This window comes from Vanessa atalanta, chromosome 12, assembly GCF_905147765.1.
Source record: "Vanessa atalanta chromosome 12, ilVanAtal1.2, whole genome shotgun sequence".
NCBI lineage: Eukaryota > Metazoa > Arthropoda > Insecta > Lepidoptera > Nymphalidae > Vanessa > Vanessa atalanta.
The window spans coordinates 12,036,606-12,055,088 of record NC_061882.1 but is presented as its reverse complement, the minus strand read 5'-3'; the positions used below and the strand labels follow the sequence as shown (position 1 = coordinate 12,055,088).

General features: G+C 32.5%; 5 protein-coding genes across 5 annotated transcripts; 1 reads left to right on the top strand and 4 right to left on the bottom strand.

Annotated features, from left to right (window-relative positions):
* Positions 1 to 2,430: 2,430 nt before the first annotated feature.
* On the bottom strand, positions 2,431 to 4,410 carry LOC125067738. Its single transcript, XM_047676475.1, has 3 exons — positions 4,236 to 4,410; positions 3,784 to 4,163; positions 2,431 to 2,748 (listed from the first exon to the last, which is right to left on the bottom strand). The coding sequence occupies exons 1-3, from the start codon at positions 4,264 to 4,266 to the stop codon at positions 2,509 to 2,511; spliced, it is 651 nt and encodes a 216-aa protein (XP_047532431.1). The 5' UTR covers positions 4,267 to 4,410; the 3' UTR covers positions 2,431 to 2,508.
* A 238-nt stretch (positions 4,411 to 4,648) lies between these two features.
* Positions 4,649 to 10,908, bottom strand: LOC125067652 (cytochrome b-c1 complex subunit 2, mitochondrial-like). Its single transcript, XM_047676353.1, has 8 exons — positions 10,714 to 10,908; positions 10,383 to 10,612; positions 9,629 to 9,917; positions 9,182 to 9,309; positions 8,768 to 8,940; positions 8,426 to 8,545; positions 5,157 to 5,324; positions 4,649 to 4,729 (listed from the first exon to the last, which is right to left on the bottom strand). The coding sequence occupies exons 1-8, from the start codon at positions 10,906 to 10,908 to the stop codon at positions 4,656 to 4,658; spliced, it is 1,377 nt and encodes a 458-aa protein (XP_047532309.1). The 3' UTR covers positions 4,649 to 4,655.
* LOC125067650 (leukocyte elastase inhibitor-like) lies at positions 6,595 to 8,071 on the top strand. Its single transcript, XM_047676351.1, has one exon. The coding sequence runs from the start codon at positions 6,596 to 6,598 to the stop codon at positions 7,844 to 7,846; it is 1,251 nt and encodes a 416-aa protein (XP_047532307.1). The 5' UTR covers position 6,595; the 3' UTR covers positions 7,847 to 8,071.
* A 1,290-nt stretch (positions 10,909 to 12,198) lies between the features above and the next one.
* On the bottom strand, positions 12,199 to 13,193 carry LOC125067651 (leukocyte elastase inhibitor-like). Its single transcript, XM_047676352.1, has one exon. It carries the CDS (start codon positions 13,021 to 13,023, stop codon positions 12,229 to 12,231), a length of 795 nt encoding a protein of 264 aa, XP_047532308.1. The 5' UTR covers positions 13,024 to 13,193; the 3' UTR covers positions 12,199 to 12,228.
* A 3,138-nt stretch (positions 13,194 to 16,331) lies between these two features.
* LOC125067934 (leukocyte elastase inhibitor-like) lies at positions 16,332 to 17,342 on the bottom strand. The gene has a single exon (XM_047676832.1). It carries the CDS (start codon positions 17,340 to 17,342, stop codon positions 16,332 to 16,334), a length of 1,011 nt encoding a protein of 336 aa, XP_047532788.1.
* Between the last annotated feature and the right edge of the window lie 1,141 nt (positions 17,343 to 18,483).

The following is an 18,483-nucleotide window of genomic DNA, read 5'->3' as shown; positions in this document are numbered from 1 at the left end:
GTAACTGTGTACATATGTCTGCCTGTTATGCTTTAATGGCTAAACCATTGAACCGAATTTGATGAAATGAAAAAAGTCGAAAACTAGTATGTTATAATTATGATATTTTATTATTTTACACCCATTGTATGTACTGCTCGTGCAAGTACATCGTCGGTACGAGTGGGCGTCCGGAGACAAAAGTTTATGTAAAATTTTCATATGTATGAGATACATTTGAAAATTTAACATAAACTTTTGAATAAAAGAAAAACACGTCTCATTATTTCGTATTCACAAAACTATAACCCCTTTAGGAAAGCATTCTCCAATAAACAGAAACTCTATAACTCGTGCGTATGAGAACTTGGACATTTTGCACTTTGCATTAAAATATCATTTTCATTGAAAGTATGAAGCTGTAGTTTCGAATAATTTATTAATCGATTTGGAAACTTACATTATAATAATTATATTGATTTTGATATAATTTCATTTCAATTCTTATTAATGAACTTTATTATTAATTTATAACTAACTTTATTAATTTTTGTAATTCTACTAATGTTATATTGAGAAAATAATTTTAATTTTTAGAAGCTGAATTTAATTTAAAAAGTATTTGTTACTGACGTTTATTTATTTCTCATTATGAAAGTCGTAATTACTTGTTAATAAAAGAAAATCTACCTTGTGTATTGGTATATTATGGTTTTGAGCTTAAATTATTTAAATAAAACTGTCACTTATGTTATCTGTAATTCAAAATAAATAGATAAAAATGTTATAATATTAAAGAAATATTTGTTGGATTCATTGTTTATACATTTGCCTACTAAACATTTTCCATCTCGTTGCCAGAATTTGTGATTCCTTCTTAGCCCACCAGATGTCGTTTCTCAGTGCAGTGTCAGAGATCAGTATCTCTGCGTATTATTTATTCTTCTGTATACTTATTTAGTACTTAGTAGATATTTTAACACTATGATCTATCTTAAATTTACTCTCTATATATTGTTTTTTGTGGGAATGATATGTTTTTAGGTAAATACTATATAATTATAGACAATAATAATTCAGAATAAATATTGTGCATGAACTAACTTTGTATTTATAGACATGACAGGAGGCATGAAGACGGTATAATCAATTAAAAAAGACTTACTTTGAAAACCAAACACGATGAGCAGTATAACCTATACTGCTCTGTATAATTTCATTAAATTTAAATGCTATTTGTAATTGCAAATTATTTATTTTCTGCCCCGCTCGCTTTGTTTGCAACTATTGTGTTCTTAGAAAATTTAGCTTTTCAGAATTTCTTCATTCATGAAGTTCAGTTCAAGTTCAATTCATTCATTCAGAAGCCATTCTTATGCGACAAGTGACAGTTAGCAAGTGTTTTGTAGGACTAAATAACTTGTCTATTGATTTTGTTAACTACAATACATTTGTTTCTGTTTATGAATGCTATATATTTATTTTGAAGTAAAACACTAATTTTTAACAATTTAATTAAAATTTGTAATCCATTATTTAAGAATAATGAACTTGGTAATTTATCACAAATTCCTCACGGAAATCGCAATCGGCCAAACCGTCTAAGTGGGAGTTCAGTTACGTACAGAAGATTAGTATGAATAATGACATTATATTTTGTATTTAATAAGAACTTAATGTTGTCTTAGATTTTCGCGATTATTACACATTGAAATAAAACTAGTTTTTTTTAACGGATTTAATCGCGTATATTAATTATTTTATTTTAACATCCCGACGTTTCGAGCACTTTGCAGTGTTGTCTGCCCGTGACCACGAACACTGCAAAGTGCTCGAAACGTCGGGATGTTAAAATAAAATAATTAATATACGCGATTAAATCCGTTAAAAAAACTAGTTTTATTTTAATAAGAACTTATTTACCCAATGTTGTTTTAACATAAATATGATTTAAAAGTCGATGTTTACTGGAGACAGGGTTAATATTTCTTACAGTAAAAGTGTTTGTGAGCGAAAGTGACCACCACATGTTTGTCTTAATAAATAAAAAAGATTTTTTGTGATTAGTTATCCTTTCAAAAACTAAAGTTTCCAATCTAGATTCAAGCAATTTAAATAAACAAGTCACCTCAGAACCCTGTCATATCCGAGTACTTAAGATAAACTTAAACACCCCATTTCAGTCTTAACTAATTAAACGACAAATTAAATTGCTATAAAATCCCGAGTGGGTTAAGACAATAACAAAAAATAAGTTTAAATAATTTTATATAAAACCATATACAATAGAAAGGGATAGAGAGAGAGAGAACGAGAGGGGAATGTCACCTGCAATATGACGGTTTTTGCTTATGTGGTGATTTCTACCAGTTCACAGTTCAGTGTCACAGTAGAAAGTATAAACTCCATAAAAAAAGACTGTTCTAAACATATAGTATGAAGAGTCAAAAACAATTTGAAGAACAAAGTTTATTCATCTACATCATAATTCCTTACAAATATTCTAATAAAACTCGATTTAAAGAAAAATTAAGCTTTGTACACATCACTGTGCTTATAGTTAATTTTCTTATCAATCCCCAGAAGCTGTCTGATGATGAAGTCGGGGAGGCGTTTGTGCCGCCAGCGCGTTGGCAACGGAGTGTGGTTGGCTTTCTCCAACTTACTGGCTAAATACTGCTCAGCCGAGAATGCGTTCGCTTGCTTTATCATAGACAGCAGTTCATTTTGAAATATCTTCTCTTTCTTGATGCGACGGTTCTTTTTCACCTGAAATTTGAGATGTTTGATTTTATTAGTATGTATTGTGTATATTGTATATCGGAAAACATGTAAATCATTATGTGTGTGTACTTAAGTACACCAGTTGAGTTCCATTCAGTCCATGTCCCAAGTAATTGTCTAGTGTTACAGGATAATGCACCGCTCTTTGAAGTTAAAAAATATGATGTTTCGTAAATTCAAATCATTTGTAAAAATTACATTGGTAAAGAAGGCATATTATTCAACACAAGCTTATATAGATGATAAAAAAGCGTGGAGTTAATGCTTGTTGACTTCCAGGCAGGATATATTACATACATATATAATTGTATTCAACTAACATGACTGTATTTTTAGATGTTGAAAAGGGGTAACTACTGAGTTTCTTGCCGGTTCTTCTCGGTAGAATCTACACCGGTGGTAGCTTCACTTAATATAGTTTGTTAAATGACGATTCAAAAGTGGTTATAAAAGCCTTCTTGAATAAAGTATATTTTGATTTTGATGAACAAATGATTTCTACCATAGTGCTTATTCATTGAGTTTCAATTCCAGAAATGTTTAAAATCATATTATTTCATGGCCTTGGTGATCTAAATGAGTCAATTAAACAAAGATGAAAATGTGTGTGTTCTATATTAAAATAGCAATATATTTTCAACATTTCTTTCTTTATATCTCACTAGCTGATCCCGCGGCTTTGACTATTTGGAATTCAGTTTATGACAGAAACTTTGTACCAAATCTCATCATCATTCGTAAGAAATATTAATCATTCCTAATATCACCAATGCCCCATTACCATTAGGTACTAAGATATTGAGTCCCTTGTGCCTAGTTCAACTGGCTCACTTATATTTCAAACCACAACCTATTACAATACTAAGCTAGTTAGCTAAGCTAGAATATATAACGAGTGGGTAGTACCTATGAGCAGGTATATGTAAACCTACCTACAACATTTTGAAATTACTGACAAATTAATTATATTTTACTGTTGTTAACCTCTTTACTTAAATTTATATATAATATAGTACACACCCTGGCCCAACGATGCCTCATCCTCTTCCATAGCTTCCTTCTCTGGTGCTTCTTCATCTTTTTCCTCCGAATAACAATTAAACGAACTGCTAACTTCTCTTCTTGATGTATAGCTGGCAATGCAATTTCATCTTTTCTCCAATTAGTGTCGATTATAGGTAAAATAGATCGGGGATTTACTATTGGTATGTAGGATAAAGGATCTTGCTGCTTTCTAGATTGCGTAGGTTTGTCCTTAATATCGAAAATTATGCTATGTGGGGTGAAGTTAATAGTTTTCGCTTTGGAGATTAAATCCAACTTTGTCGTAGATACAGTTGGCGCTGGTCTGCATTCTTTCAACGTGTTCAAAGCTGTCTTCAAGTTTATCAACCGTAAATCTGTAACACAGTTTAAAAACCCCATTAAATAAAATAAAATTAATAGAGCACCATACCTTCAAAGTTACGTACATTTTACGGAATTCTGAATCGAGTTCATCATATTTTAATTCTTTGTTAATATCAATATTTATAAAGACAACATTATTTTAGCAACTCATTAATCTATATTTTATATATAAACGTTAAATCTAATTTATTTTCTAAAATAACCTCAACTTCAATATGGTTGACATTGACAATTACAATTCAGATGACAGATTGGACAGCTTTATTTTTTATTTAGCCTGTATAAAAAAATTATATTTATTATATTTATTATTAGTATTACAACATACAGCTTAAAAAATAGAATTGGGTAAATGAAAATTACAGATTAACCTATGATAAACTGTATTTTTAAGTTAAAAAAGAAATACGATTATAAGAAAAATCCTTTTATTTTTAACAACAAAGTCATTAATTAAATATCATAAAACAATTCTTGAAATTTTATCGTTTTAAGATTTCTTGATCAGTTGGAACAACACCAAGGTCACCCACTATTGCGACTGCCATTTGCTTACCTGAAAAAAGTGTTAATTTTTAATTTTATGAGTATCTATTACACTTTTGTTAAACTGATGGTTGTTACTCAAACACGTCAGAACGGCTGAACGGATCTTAATGAAATTGCAACTGACATATTATTTTAGTATGTATAGAATAAAGATTACTTTTTTAACCAGCAAAATTTACACCTGCTTGGTTGTCCTGTGCTTATAACTCAATTTATACTCAGCGGTACAGGAAAAAATCATGATCAAACCAATTGAATGAAGTTCAACCTGATACATTGTATCAACTGAGTGTGGGCGAAAAGAAAAAACCTTAGCCCAGGACTACCTAATACATTTATTAAAGGCTATAATTTCCATTATATTACATGAAGAAACCTTAATTCGTGTTTTGGTTTACAGTTAATCATAAAATACCCTTGTCTAAAATACTAACAATTCATCGACAAAGATGTTGCTGTAGCTTTAATTTCGTCAAGACTAATCATGTCAATCATACTAAAATAATCATATACACTATCTATCTGAACGTTGTTGGCTAACTGTAAAGCAAGACCTTCTGACACCTTCACACAGTCCTCTTCATGAAGCGCAAGGCTGAGTTCTGAAATCGCAAAATTTAAATCTCTCAATGTGATGAATATAAAAGCTTATGTGAGATGTAGACGTGAGGATATTTATTGTAATATCACGCGTAAGTCGCTTGCCTTACTGGTAATGGCAGGTGATGGTAGGCATTTTGCAAAGGTCCATAAAGACATTATGAGGACTCATCATGACCATGCGGATGAGCAGAGACACCAAGTTTTACTAATCATATCTGCCATATCAATTTAAGATACTGAAATTACCCCCCCAACCCCCCAATTGATATTCACAATGACATGTAAGTGCCAAAGTACCTAATATTATTGCGTGTTTTTAAATGCTGAAGTACTTTTGATGATTTAATTATAAATAAACTGCTTTGCTACAAAATTTAGTTTAGAAAACGTATTTTGTTTCTCATTAAACATTGTTTAAGAAAAACTTGAGCACTTCAACCACTTTACAAAACGCATGCACAAGATAATAAGATAAACAAAATCAAAGTCATAAGGCAAAGTCATAAGGCAAAGGTTATGCATTCGAGAAATAAAGATACAATTATTATTATTAATATCATCCTATAATTTAAAAATAAACTTACCGTTCGATTTATTATAATATTTTACTTAACGAACTGTTTGGTGGTAATGCTTTGTGTAAGTCTATCCGCGTAAGTCCTACTTATCAGATATGTAGTACTGCCAAACAGCAATGCATAGTATTGTTATGTTCCGAATTAAAGGGTGAGTACTCCAGTTAGGTTGTTGCTATGGTTGGTGGCACTTTGGTGTTGTAAGAAATAGATAATATTAATGGCAGCGTCACTTCTATGGGCGAGGGGAACCACTTACCTTCAAGTGGTCTATTTGTCCGCCCACCCATAAAACGGCTTAGCTTGTGCTCTTGGTCTTGGGTTAATAGCTTTAGAATTTTAAATATAAACAAGTGATCAAGTCTTTTAGATCAAATCGTACAATCTCTATTATCGCTCATTATATTCATAACTTTATTTAGATATAGCATCTTAAATATCTTTAATATATAATCGTTTTGTGGCTACTGTGTAAGATTTATGTTTTGAATTACAGATATGATACTAATTATACTATTTTTATTGACAGTATATCCAGTATCATAAAGTCCGATATATACGGGTCAGATCCAATGCAATTACAAGATTCATGTTTAGTGAACTGATCATATTATCAAATTGTATTAATTATTTATCAGTATAATGTTTATATTTGTTTATAACATATAACCTTGCGAATAAGAAAAAAAAAGTAAATGAATAGTTTCCTTTTAGAATACGTTTTAAGTTTCATAACAAGTCAGTTCAATATTAAGCATCAAGAGATGAACATATTCGCAATGGTCCTATTATTTTTATTTTTTTCCGTCACATTGTGTTATGCTGAACCGGAGTTTAGCTCGCGACCGACAAACGTCAGCTTACTTCTAATACAGTTAACTCATGAAGAGGAGAAAGGTCCAGTGGTTTTAGGACCTTTTGGACTATGGAACCTGATGGCAGGTATTTCGTTCGGTGCCAGTAGTGTCACGAAAAGACAAATCAACAGAGCCTTTAAATTATCAACAGATAGAGAAAAGTTCAACGAACAATATAAAAACTTAACAAATACATTATTCCCTGTTAATACTAGTGAAGTGAAAGCTTGGAATGAAAATTACATCTTTGTCGACAAAGAAATACGTATAAATACCTATTTTATAGAAATGCTAATGAACGATTACTTTGCATTGTTCACGGCTATGGACTTTCAGGATCAAACCGACGCTGCTCATCAGGCAAGTCAAATAATCAAATCTAACTTTCCCGATTCGGAAAATGTCTTTAGTTCCGAAGATTTCCAAGATTCCTCGTTTATTATGAGCAACGTCCTATGGTTCGAAGGTTCTTGGTCATCGCTCTTTAATATATCACACACCAAATTGGAATTAGTAAACTCATTCGACGGCAGAACGGGTAGTGTAAGCATGATGCAGATGAAAGCGAAAGTACGTTCTAGTCACATGGAAGCAATGAAGGCTACCGTGACAGAATTACCGTATGGGAATGACGGGAAATACTGTATGCTGTTATTATTTCCCGATCCAAAAGTCAGTATGGAAGAAGTTTATAGTAATTTCGACAAAGTTACATTTAGAGATATATTTGCTAAACTTCAAAGCGATGAAGAAGAGTTTGGTTTAAAAGAAGTCGAGGTCAAGTTACCGCGATTCGCAAAAAGATCTAAACTGCAGTTACGTACTCCACTTAATCGTATGGGTATATTCGAAGCATTTGAAAGAAAATACGCTCGATTTAGTCACATAGCTGAAGATCCTTATTACATTGAGTCAATTGAACATAACGTAGTAGTTATGGTAGCAGAAACGGGGACCATTGCGTATGCGACTACGCCGGGTATGAACAGAGCATATACTACTTTCAGGGAAAATAAGGTAATGCCTCCCTTTACTTTCTTTATAATTGAAAAGCCTACTGCGACTGTGTTATTCGGAGGGATTTTCTAGTATATACTGTCTATAAATAAACTATGATTAAATGATTAATTTAGTTTTTATAAAAACGCATCTGGTGTGTATATTTTAGACAAGAACTAATGTTTTAGTTTTTAGTTAGGTTTGTTTATATCATTACATAGGTATATCGTATTTAAAATATTTTAATTTTTTTATCTACGCGTAACATCTAATTTATTATCTTTACGTTTGTTGTGTTCTTTACCAAATATTTTTTTCCTTACCATAAACAACTTTATTGTTCAGACAAACTATTGCTTATATTTTTATAAAGGCAGTTGATTATATATTTTTTGTGTATTATTTTTTTATTACCTTTACAAATATTCTGAATAAGGATAAATAATACGTGTTTTGTTACTGAATCAATTTAAAAACCCAGACAAATTTATAGCTTAACTAAAATATATACGGCCTTACAGCACGTAAATAGTCAACACCAATGCCTCGTATTCCATTTGCCCCATCAGTAATTAGTCATTCGAAAGAGGAGGACAACCCAATGCACAAAGTTACCGACATATGCATAGTATCTATCAGTATGACCGATTGAACATTGATAGAACTTACGTAGTCTCTTCTTCCCATCTTGGATCTGTGTAAAGTTTATATCACCCACGTTCGCAAGGAATTCCGACACAGCGAATGCATTCCTGTTGGCCGTGACTGATTTAGTTTTTGCTACAATACCTAATGGAAAATAAAAGTTTCAAAATAGATTAACTGGCTTTAAATTAATTTCACAGATAAAGGATAGGACGAAATAAATAAGCAGAAGTGGAAGCAAATGAACGACCTTTGATGAATGAACGAATTAATGAATTGACCTTTCTGAGCCTGAATCGTCTACGTTATACGATTCCTACGCTGTTACTGACTGACTATGTTAATTAATGTTCGTGTAAAATATACCAAATATTCCAGTGTCCGCATATGATATGTTGAAAGCTCTAAAGTTGGTGAAAATATCATCCCCAGTCATTAAACCGAGTGGTGGTTGGGGGACTCGATCCAGCTCGTGTTGCCCCTGTTGCATGTTGTCCACACCGCAAGCGGCCGCAACGATTGCGTGTTTGAAGAGATTGCTTAAAATATTACAAAAAAACATTTTTGACAGCAAAGATTTTAGCGCGCAAATAGGTCCTAAGTACCCACCCTGAAGTAGTCTATTACTCTAAATTCTATACTTTACGTTGCCTACCCTTACCCGGTTCATTTTGCTTAGAGTAAATATGTATTTATTTAAGCAGTGAATAGTATCAAAAAAACCTGCCTCATCAAATTACTCTTTGATAGTGATAGCTAAAAGGTCTACATGAAATTTACTTCAAATCATCAGTTCCACAACTTGGTACGGCCACCGCTATCCACGTATCGCTGCCAGAACCCAGGTCATAGTACTCAAAACCTGCACGAGGTTTCGATGGGGGACAATCTTTTAATTTTGATTTTTCCTAGAAAAGTGTCTTTAAATAATTTCAGATAACGTTAGAAAATCGTTAAATCGTTGAACAATATAGATGACATATCATGTATATTGTTCAACAATTAAAAGTAAAACAAACGAGTTAACTGTTCATAAAACTTTAAAAAAGAAAATATCCATTTGTCAACCGTTTTTATTAAGTTAAAAAAACAATTCTAATATTGTAGACACCATTTGATAGTCTTCGTCACTTATTGCGAAAGCTTTGTGTAATGTACAAGACAATAAACAAGAAAATAAGCTAGTTAAGAATACAGGCGAATAAGGTGTTATAAAATAAATCATACCCTTTTGGTATCTATCTGTTCCGCTAGCTTCATAGTTTCATCAAAAGGCACTCCAACACTCGCAACACAACAGTTACTGGATTTAAAGTTACACATTACGTAATCATTCAATATGTCTCCAGACATTTGATCAATTCTCTCGTCCTCACAGAAAACTGAGTTCGCTAGTGGACCAGCCCAAAGCGCCTTTTGAACCAAATCTAGAACTCGTTGTTCTGGATCTATTCTAGCAAGATCGTCCCTCACTAATGATTTCCGATCAGATATTTCCCAGTCATGATAACAACATCTGTTGAGATGAAGTTTTGTCAAATTAAATCTGAAACTGCTAATGCTAATACGGGTGGTATATATTGGATAAAATAATCAAATAAGTATAAAATATAAAGTAAATAAACCGCCCGATTCGATTTAGTAAGTAGTTGGGCATTGTGCAAACCCAGCTACGGTACGACCTACTCATCACAAATTCAACTGCCAAAACAAACACAAAATTATGAAGTAGGTAGGCTCTACTTCATATTTTTGTGTTCCAATTTGAAGGGCGAGTGAGCCAGTACTACTGGCACATAAAATAATTCACAAGGTTGGTAGCTCATTGGCAATGAATCTCAATCAAGCCAAATATTGACAATGAAAAACCATCCTATTTCTTGAAAGTATATTAGAATTAATATAAAAGGTTTCTTAAATAAATATAACTCTCCAGAACATAATATTACTTGTAACTAAAAAAATGAATTATGTTAGTAACCTCGCAGCAGTATCCAGAAGATAATACTTTAGTTTTGAAAAATATATTAGCGGACATTGTAATGTATATGAAATGGATTGTCTGTCAGAAGAACAAGTCAAGTAGGCGCCATGTTGTTGTAGAACTCGTAGCTTAGAGAAGGCAGTGAAACCACATCCGGATCCTGATGAGGCTGCGCGGAGGAAATGTGAAGCTCCAAGGAAGTTGGAGCTCTCGTATCGAGAACCAGCCTATAGAATTGCTCAGTTAGTACTTTTTCTAAAATGTGATATGATGTTTATCGTTTCAAAACAATCAATATTGGTCTAGATTTCAAAAAAGGCATTGTAACCTGGAACATAATAGTACACGCTGCCATCATCGCTCCGGAAGTGTTTGCAGCGACAATTTTTATACCGTTTAACATTTCTGATCTTTGTACTTCCATAGGCCCATAACTGCATTTAGGCCAGCAGACCGATCGATCATGCTTGCTTGTTGATAGCTTCTTTATATGGATTAAAGATATTGAGAGTAATTTCTTCATGGCGTATAAACGCACTAGCTTATTTCAATATTAGTAATGCTATTCCTTAAAATATTATTGCTTTTAAATTAACGTCAAAATTTGTCATAAAATGTCAAAACATATTGACGTAGGTTGAGTTTCATTTAAAAGTAGTGATTGTTTGGTCTGTGATTTTATATTCCTTATTATTTACTTATAGACAAAACTTAAAAAACAAAACATAAAAGGCTTGTATTTTTTGTATATTCTTACAAAATTAATATATCAGTCAATACTTAGAATTAAATGTGAATTAGAATGATCATCCATCGTACCTGGCATTTGCGGTATAGGAATCTTATATCAGTATTGTTTGATAAGTATATATATAGTTGTATTAGCATTACATTTAATTCAACACTGTAAATCTATAAATAAAGAACAGAATCTGTGTCACCCGTTTCACTCAGAGTTCGTGTGGGCATGATCGCATCAGATAATAAATAAAATTTGCGGAATATATATGTCACCGTAAGATTACAAAAATCGTTAGATTACAATCTGACGAGACAGATTGTAATCTTTCGAAATATTGTGAACTGTGAAATATGATTGCAATTTAACGCATTATTTTCCGCTATATTGTAAACTCTCGAAGTCAAACTGTTAGATTTTAATCTGTCCCCTTATTGTAAGAGCGACCAATCATACGTCACCGTTATTATTTGGTAGCTTACAATCTATCGAAGTAAATTTCAGTTAAATTATAAAAACTCTAACCTAACCTAACCGAAATATTATGAACTATCGAAATTATTTATATTTTATTGCAAATTGATTAAACGTTCACAATCTATTACAATTGCGCGAAATAGATTATAATCTAATTTGTGGTATTTGCAATTTTACGGTGAAATAATATGGCGGATGCCGGGGTGGCGGGGGGCACATAACGTTCAACCAATCAGCGCGCGATATTCATTCCGTTCTACGCCAGTTCACAATTTACCCGCTTCGCATCGATAGATTACAATATAGCGAAAAATAATGCGTTAAATTGCAATCGTATTTCACGGCTTACAATATTTTGACAGTTTACAATCTGAGATAGATTGTAATCTAACGATGTTTGTAATCTTACGGTGACATATACAACTTAAGTATTCATGGATAGTTGAGCTTTCGGGTACCTCATATAATGTTATTTTTAAGGCTTTCAAGTAGTATTAAGTCGTGCTTACTTTACTATTTCAGAATACTTACGTTACTTTACGTTAATTATTGCTTGCTTGCTAAAATTTTGTCGTTACATAATAAAATCACCAAATTTACTGATAGTTTATTTATTTACAGTGTTTACTAAAATATTCCGCCGAAAATTACAGTCGCAGTAGGCTTTTCTATGATAAAGAAAGTAAAGGGTGGCATAACCTTATTTTCAATTATGTTACTGTAAGCTCTGTTGACACCCGGCGTAGTCGCATACGCTATGGTCCCCATTTCCGCCACCCTAACTACTACGTTATGTTCAATTGACTCAATGTAATAAGGATCTTCAGCTATGTGACTAAATCGAGCGTATTTTCTTTCAAATGCTTCGAAAATACCCATACGATTAAGTGGAGTACGTAACTGCAGTTTAGATCTTTTTGCGAATCGCGGTAACTTGACCTCGACTTCTTTTAAACCAAACTCTTCTTCATCGCCTTGAAGCTTAGCAAATATATCCTTAAATGTAACTCTGTCGAAATTGCTATAAACTTCTTCTATTCTGACTTTTGGATCGGGAAATAATAACAGCATGCAGTATTTCCCGTCATTCCCATACGGTAATTCTGTCACGGTAGCCTTCATCGCTTTCATGTGACTAGAACGTACTTTCGCTTTCATCTGCATCATGTTTACACTACCCGTTTTGCCGTCGAATGAGTTTACTAATTCCAATTTGGTGTGTGATACATTAAAGAGCGATGACCAATAACCTTCGAACCATAGGACGTTGCTCATAATAAACGAGGAATCTTGAAAATCATCGGAACTAAAGACATTTTCAGAATTGGGAAAGTTAGTTTTGATTAATTGACTTGCTTGATGAGCAGCATCAGTTTGATCTTGAAAGTCCATAACCGTGAATATTGTATTGTAATTGTTCATTAAAATTTCAATAAAATCTGTATATAAAACGATGTCTTTGTTGACAAAAAAGTAATTTTCATTCCAAGCTTTCACTTCACTGGTATTAACAGGAAATAATGTATTTGTTAAGTTTTTATATTGTTCGTTGAACTTTTCTTTATCTGTTGATAATTTAAAGGCTCTGTCGATTTGTCATTTCGTGACACCGCTGGCACCGAACGAAATACCTGCCATCAAGTTCCATATTCCAAAAGGTCCTAAAACCACTGGACCTTTCTCCTCTTGATGAGTTAACTGTATTAGAAGTAAGCTGACGTTTGTCGGTCGTGAACTAAACTCTGGTTCAGCATAACACAATGTGACGGAAAAAAATAAAAATAATATGTACATTGAGACTATGTTCGTCTCTTGATGTTTAACTAACTTACTAACTTATTATGAAACTTAAAACTTATTCCATAAGGAAACAGTTAATTTTATGTCTCTTTGTTATTCGCAAATTTATAAGTTGTAAACGAATGTAGGTACACATTATACTGATAAATAGTTAATACAATATGATAACTGGATTCATTAAACATAAATCTCGTAATTGCATTCCAACTGACCCGCACATATCAAAAGTCATGTTACTGGGAATACTCTTAATAAAGATACGAAGATTAATATTACAATTGTCATTTTAAATATGAGTCTTAAAGAGCAAAAACATTACATTTAAGATGGTAAACAAAAAGTTTTGTAAATTAATAGCAATGGTAGAGATTGTACGATTAGGATTAATGTATAATTTATTTTTAAAGAATTAAGGTTTTAACGTCAATAATTCTTTTGTATAATTTCCTTGGTACACAATGTGTACATTTGGAGATTCATATTAAATCCGTTTATAAGGGCTTCCAAGTGGTACCTTTTTATTATATTTAAAGCACACTTGGTTAGCATCTAAATATATTTTGTGTAGGTGTCAAATTCTATATCTGCCCTGAATTTTGAGTAAATATTGAAAAATAATAAGTTGAAGCGTTGAAAAAATAATTCTGGACCCATTATTTTTCAACCGACATGTTACATACATGTGAAGTCAAGGATAAGGACATTAAAGTACGGACGGCTGTTTTTGTTTGTTAAAGGAGATATAGACAGAGGCAGACACCTGCATTCAGTTGTTCTATTTAATTATGTTTAACATACATATTAAAAAAAAAAATGAATTCTAGATTTTGCGGCTGCGTGATATAACCTATAAATATTTTTCAGAGTCCGTTATTTTAAGATCTTCTGAACACTTTAAAAACTAAAACAAAATTTTGATAATTTTATACGAAGTGAATTCTATAAGGAGCCTTAGTTCGGTTCTGATAATAAGGAATATAGCTAGTGTGATATTCTAGGAAAGTATAAAACATTTCGAGTTTAATCGTCAGCTTCTTAAAAAAATGTATAACAGGAAAGTATGAATCAATGCAAATCAAACGTACACTTGGTTCTTGTGAATAATATCTTTATCGACCTCATATCATCTTCATTATCATTACACAGTATAAAACAAAGTCGCTTACCGATATCTGTCCCTGTGTATACTTAGATCGTTAAAATTACACAACGAATTTTGTATCGCTTTTTTTCAATAGATAGATTTATTCAAGAGGAAGGTTTATATGTATAATACATGCACAATATAGTAGAGAAATGTTGATTATTTTAGAGGTCGTAAATAACACATTTTTTTGCGCTTACATTGCAAGCTCTAGTCCCTATCAGATCAAAATAATATACCACATAATACTCCTTTAAATGTGTACAATAGTACCTTTAAAAGGTCTTCAAAAAAGTGGTTATTGTGGGTTATCAGCCAGAATATCCTATCCTATAATTTTTTATCCTTTACATTTACGATAAATAATGGCTTATTTTCGAAGTGATTTTAAACAATACAGCATTTATCCTTATCTAATTATTAAGTATCTTAAATACATTGTTCATTGAGTATAGATCAATATGGCCCTTTACAGATATTACAGATTTAAGCAGGGAGATAGTGGTTTGTATTGTATAATGACAGAAAATCTGAGACGTTGTAAGTCATTCTGTAGTATATTTAGTATCAGAGTTGCACCCGTGCGAAGCCGGGGCGGGTCGCTAGTTAATTATATATTCGCAAGCACCCGCGTGTCCTATTACCTAATTAACAAAAAAAAAATCTTAAAATTTTGGTTTTTCCTATTATTACATAATATTTTACAGACACCATTTGATAGTTTTCGTCACTTGTTGCGAAAGCATTGTCTATTGTTAACACACAACACAGGCGAATAAGGTTATAATATGAATCTGTTCCGCTAGCTTCATAGTTTCCTCAAAAGGCACTCCAACACTCGCAACACAACAGTTACTGGATTTAAAGTTACACATTACGTAATCATTCAATATGTCTCCAGACATTTGATCAATTCTCTCGTCCTCACAGAAAACTGAGTTCGCAAGTGGACCAGCCCAAAGCGCCTTTTGAACCAAATCTAGAACTCGTTGTTCTGGATCTATTCTAGCAAGATCGTCCCTCACTAATGATTTCCGATCAGATATTTCCCAGTCATGATAACAACATCTGTTGAGGGGAATATATGTGTTATGTATGCGACCACCCTATGGAGGTACATTAGGACATCGCGTTCGCCGAAACCACCGACGACGGCCCGGTACCAGCAACCCTTGCGCAACATCACGCCGCCCAACAACGGACCACACCGATCTTTCTTTATAATTTCTGTGTCTCTTAGAATTAAGAAAAGTATTAATATAAATAATATTATAATATAAATAATATAATAATTGGTTCTGAGGGCATTCTGTGTTACAACTTCAACACATGAAGTAGTCTAATTAAATTAGTATTAATATTAGTAAAATAAGTTTGTGAATTAAAATAAATTCACTTTTAAAGTACTTTCGGTTTTTTTTAAGTCCTTCGGCTGCGAACGACGTAATTTATGTTAAAATATTTTGATTGATTTTGAGTTATTGTAAGCGATAATTATTTGTAAATAAATATAAATATTATATAAACTTACAACATAAACCATAGAATCTCAGCCACTCGTCACTCAGATTACGCGGGAACACGAGTCGGAGTACTATTCATGAATATCGGTTCAGTTTTTAGGGTGCCTTATACAATGGGCATATTTTTAAGGCTTTCAAGAAGTATAAAGACATGTTTCCCTTACTATTTCAGGATACTTACGACATACTTGCTTGATAATTTTTTTGTTGTCACTTAATAAAATCATCAGCTATACTGATAGTTTATTTATTTACAGTGTTTACTAAAATATTCCGCCGAAAATTACAGTCGCAGTAGGCTTTTCTATGATAAAGAAAGTAAAGGGTGGCATAACCTTATTTTCAATTATGTTACTGTAAGCTCTGTTGACACCCGGCGTAGTCGCATACGCTATGGTCCCCATTTCCGCCACCCTAACTACTACGTTATGTTCAATTGACTCAATGTAATAAGGATCTTCACTCATTTTATTAAATTGAGCGTATTTTCGTTCAAATGCGTCCAAAATACCCATACGATTAAGTGGAGTACGTAACTGCAGTTTAGATATTTTTGAGAATCGCGGTAACTTGACCTCGACTTTTTTTAAACCAAACTGTTCTTCATCGCTCTGTAGCTTAGCAAATATATCCCTCAATGTAACTCTGTTGAAGTTACTATAAACGTCTTCTACACTGTCTCCTGGATCGGGAAATAATAACAGCATACAGTATTTCCCGTCATTCCCATACGGTAATTCTGTCACGGTAGCCTTCATCAGTTCCATGTGACTAGAACGCACTTTCGCTTTCATCTGCATCATGTTTACAATACCCGTTCTGCCATGGAAAGAGTTTACCAATTCCAATTTGGTTTGTGATACATCAAAGATTGATGACCAATAACCTTCGAACCATAGGACGTTGCTCATAATAAACGAGGAATCTTGGAAATCTTCGGAACTAAAGACATTTCTAGAATTAGGAAAGTTAGATTTGATTATTTGACTTGCTTGATGAGCGGCGTCGGGTTGATCTTGAAAGTCCATAGCCGTGAATATTGTATTGTAATTGTCCATTAAAATTTCAAGAAAAGATCTATATAAAACGACGTCTTTGTTGACAAAGATGTAATTTTCATTCCAAGCTTTCACTTCACTGGTATTAACAGGGAATAATGTATTTGTTAATTTTTTATATTGTTCGTTGAACTTTTCTTTTTCTGTTGATAATTTAAAGGCTCTGTTGATTTGTCTTCTCGTGACACCGCTGGCACCGAACGAAATACCTGCCATCAAGTTCCATATTCCAAAAGGTCCTAAAACCACTGGACCTTTCTCCGCTTCATGAGTTAACTGTATTAGACGTAAGCTGACGTTTGTCGGTCGCGAACTAAACTCTGGTTTAGCATAACACAATGTGACAGAAAAAAATAAAAATAATATAACCATAGTGACTATGTTTATCTCTTAATGTTTAATATTGTACTGATACGGAAACAGCTCATTTGCTGTTTTTTTCTTATTCGCGAGGTTATAATTTATACTTAAACGAATATAAACATTATACTGATAAATAATTCTAAATCTTGTAATTCATTTGAACTGACCCGCACATATCAAAAGTCATGTGACTGGGAATGCTCTCAATAAAAATACGAAGATGAATATTATAATTGTCATTTAAAATAATTAATAATTAAAAAACCTTTTATTTCCAAATGTCGTCTGCCCATCGTGTTTGTGGCCAACCACTTTTCTGTATGACCTCAGTACAGCACTGAGGAATTTAAAAGCAAATTAGAAAAAATATTTTAGGATTTTAGTATTTTTGGTATAACTTTATTTAGTGGTTTGAACTTAATTCTGGTCTATGGTAAAAGACGAATATTCTACATTTAGAACCTCTATGTTATGTACATTCAGAGGAAAGTTTGGCAGAAAATAATCCAGTTCATTTTTCGTTTTTCCGTCGGGAGATCTCCATGTCCATCTGTTTTTGGGTTTCTCACCAAAGAAATTGTTTATAATAAACAATTTATTTTCAAACGCAAATTCTACCATTCTATCTCCAGCAGTATTTCTGATTCCATAGCCATATTTTCTCATTATGAAATATTCCTCGGGCTTAGGGTTAGGGAACTGATTTTGGCATTAAAATATTTCATTGCAATAATCTTCCTTTCTTGATTTGAATAAGTATTTGACATTTATCTTCTCGGTTATGATTGTAAGTTTTGTTTCGTCTAAGTCCCAGTAAATTTTTTTATTTTCTTGTAGACCGAAAAATACTAAATTTCTCTTTCTTATTTGCTGACATTTATTTTTGTATTTGTTAAAGAATTTTAGTACAGCCGTCCGTAGTCATGAAAGAAAAGAATATGATTTTATAACTTAATATACTTGTGGTGCCACCTATAGGTTGTTGGTTGTATGT

Bases quoted from the DNA above. Each gene is read 5' to 3' on its own strand.
- LOC125067652 (XM_047676353.1), bottom strand. From the start codon at position 10,908: ATGAAGAAATTACTCTCAATATCTTTAATCCATATAAAGAAGCTATCA. The intron at 8,941-9,181 runs GTAAATTTCATG...TAATATTTTAAG, and splicing joins TGTGGAACTGATGATTTGAA to CAATCTCTTCAAACACGCAA. The intron at 4,730-5,156 runs GTTAGTATTTTA...CACTTTTTTCAG, and splicing joins AACATCTTTGTCGATGAATT to GTAAGCAAATGGCAGTCGCA.
- LOC125067651 (XM_047676352.1), bottom strand. From the start codon at position 13,023: ATGAACAATTACAATACAATATTCACGGTTATGGACTTTCAAGATCAA.
- LOC125067934 (XM_047676832.1), bottom strand. From the start codon at position 17,342: ATGGCAGGTATTTCGTTCGGTGCCAGCGGTGTCACGAGAAGACAAATC.
- LOC125067738 (XM_047676475.1), bottom strand. From the start codon at position 4,266: ATGATGAACTCGATTCAGAATTCCGTAAAAT. The intron at 4,164-4,235 runs GTACGTAACTTT...ACTGTGTTACAG, and splicing joins GATTCAGAATTCCGTAAAAT to ATTTACGGTTGATAAACTTG. The intron at 2,749-3,783 runs GTGTGTACTATA...CTCAAATTTCAG, and splicing joins TGAGGCATCGTTGGGCCAGG to GTGAAAAAGAACCGTCGCAT.
- LOC125067650 (XM_047676351.1), top strand. From the start codon at position 6,596: ATGAATAGTTTCCTTTTAGAATACGTTTTAAGTTTCATAACAAGTCAG.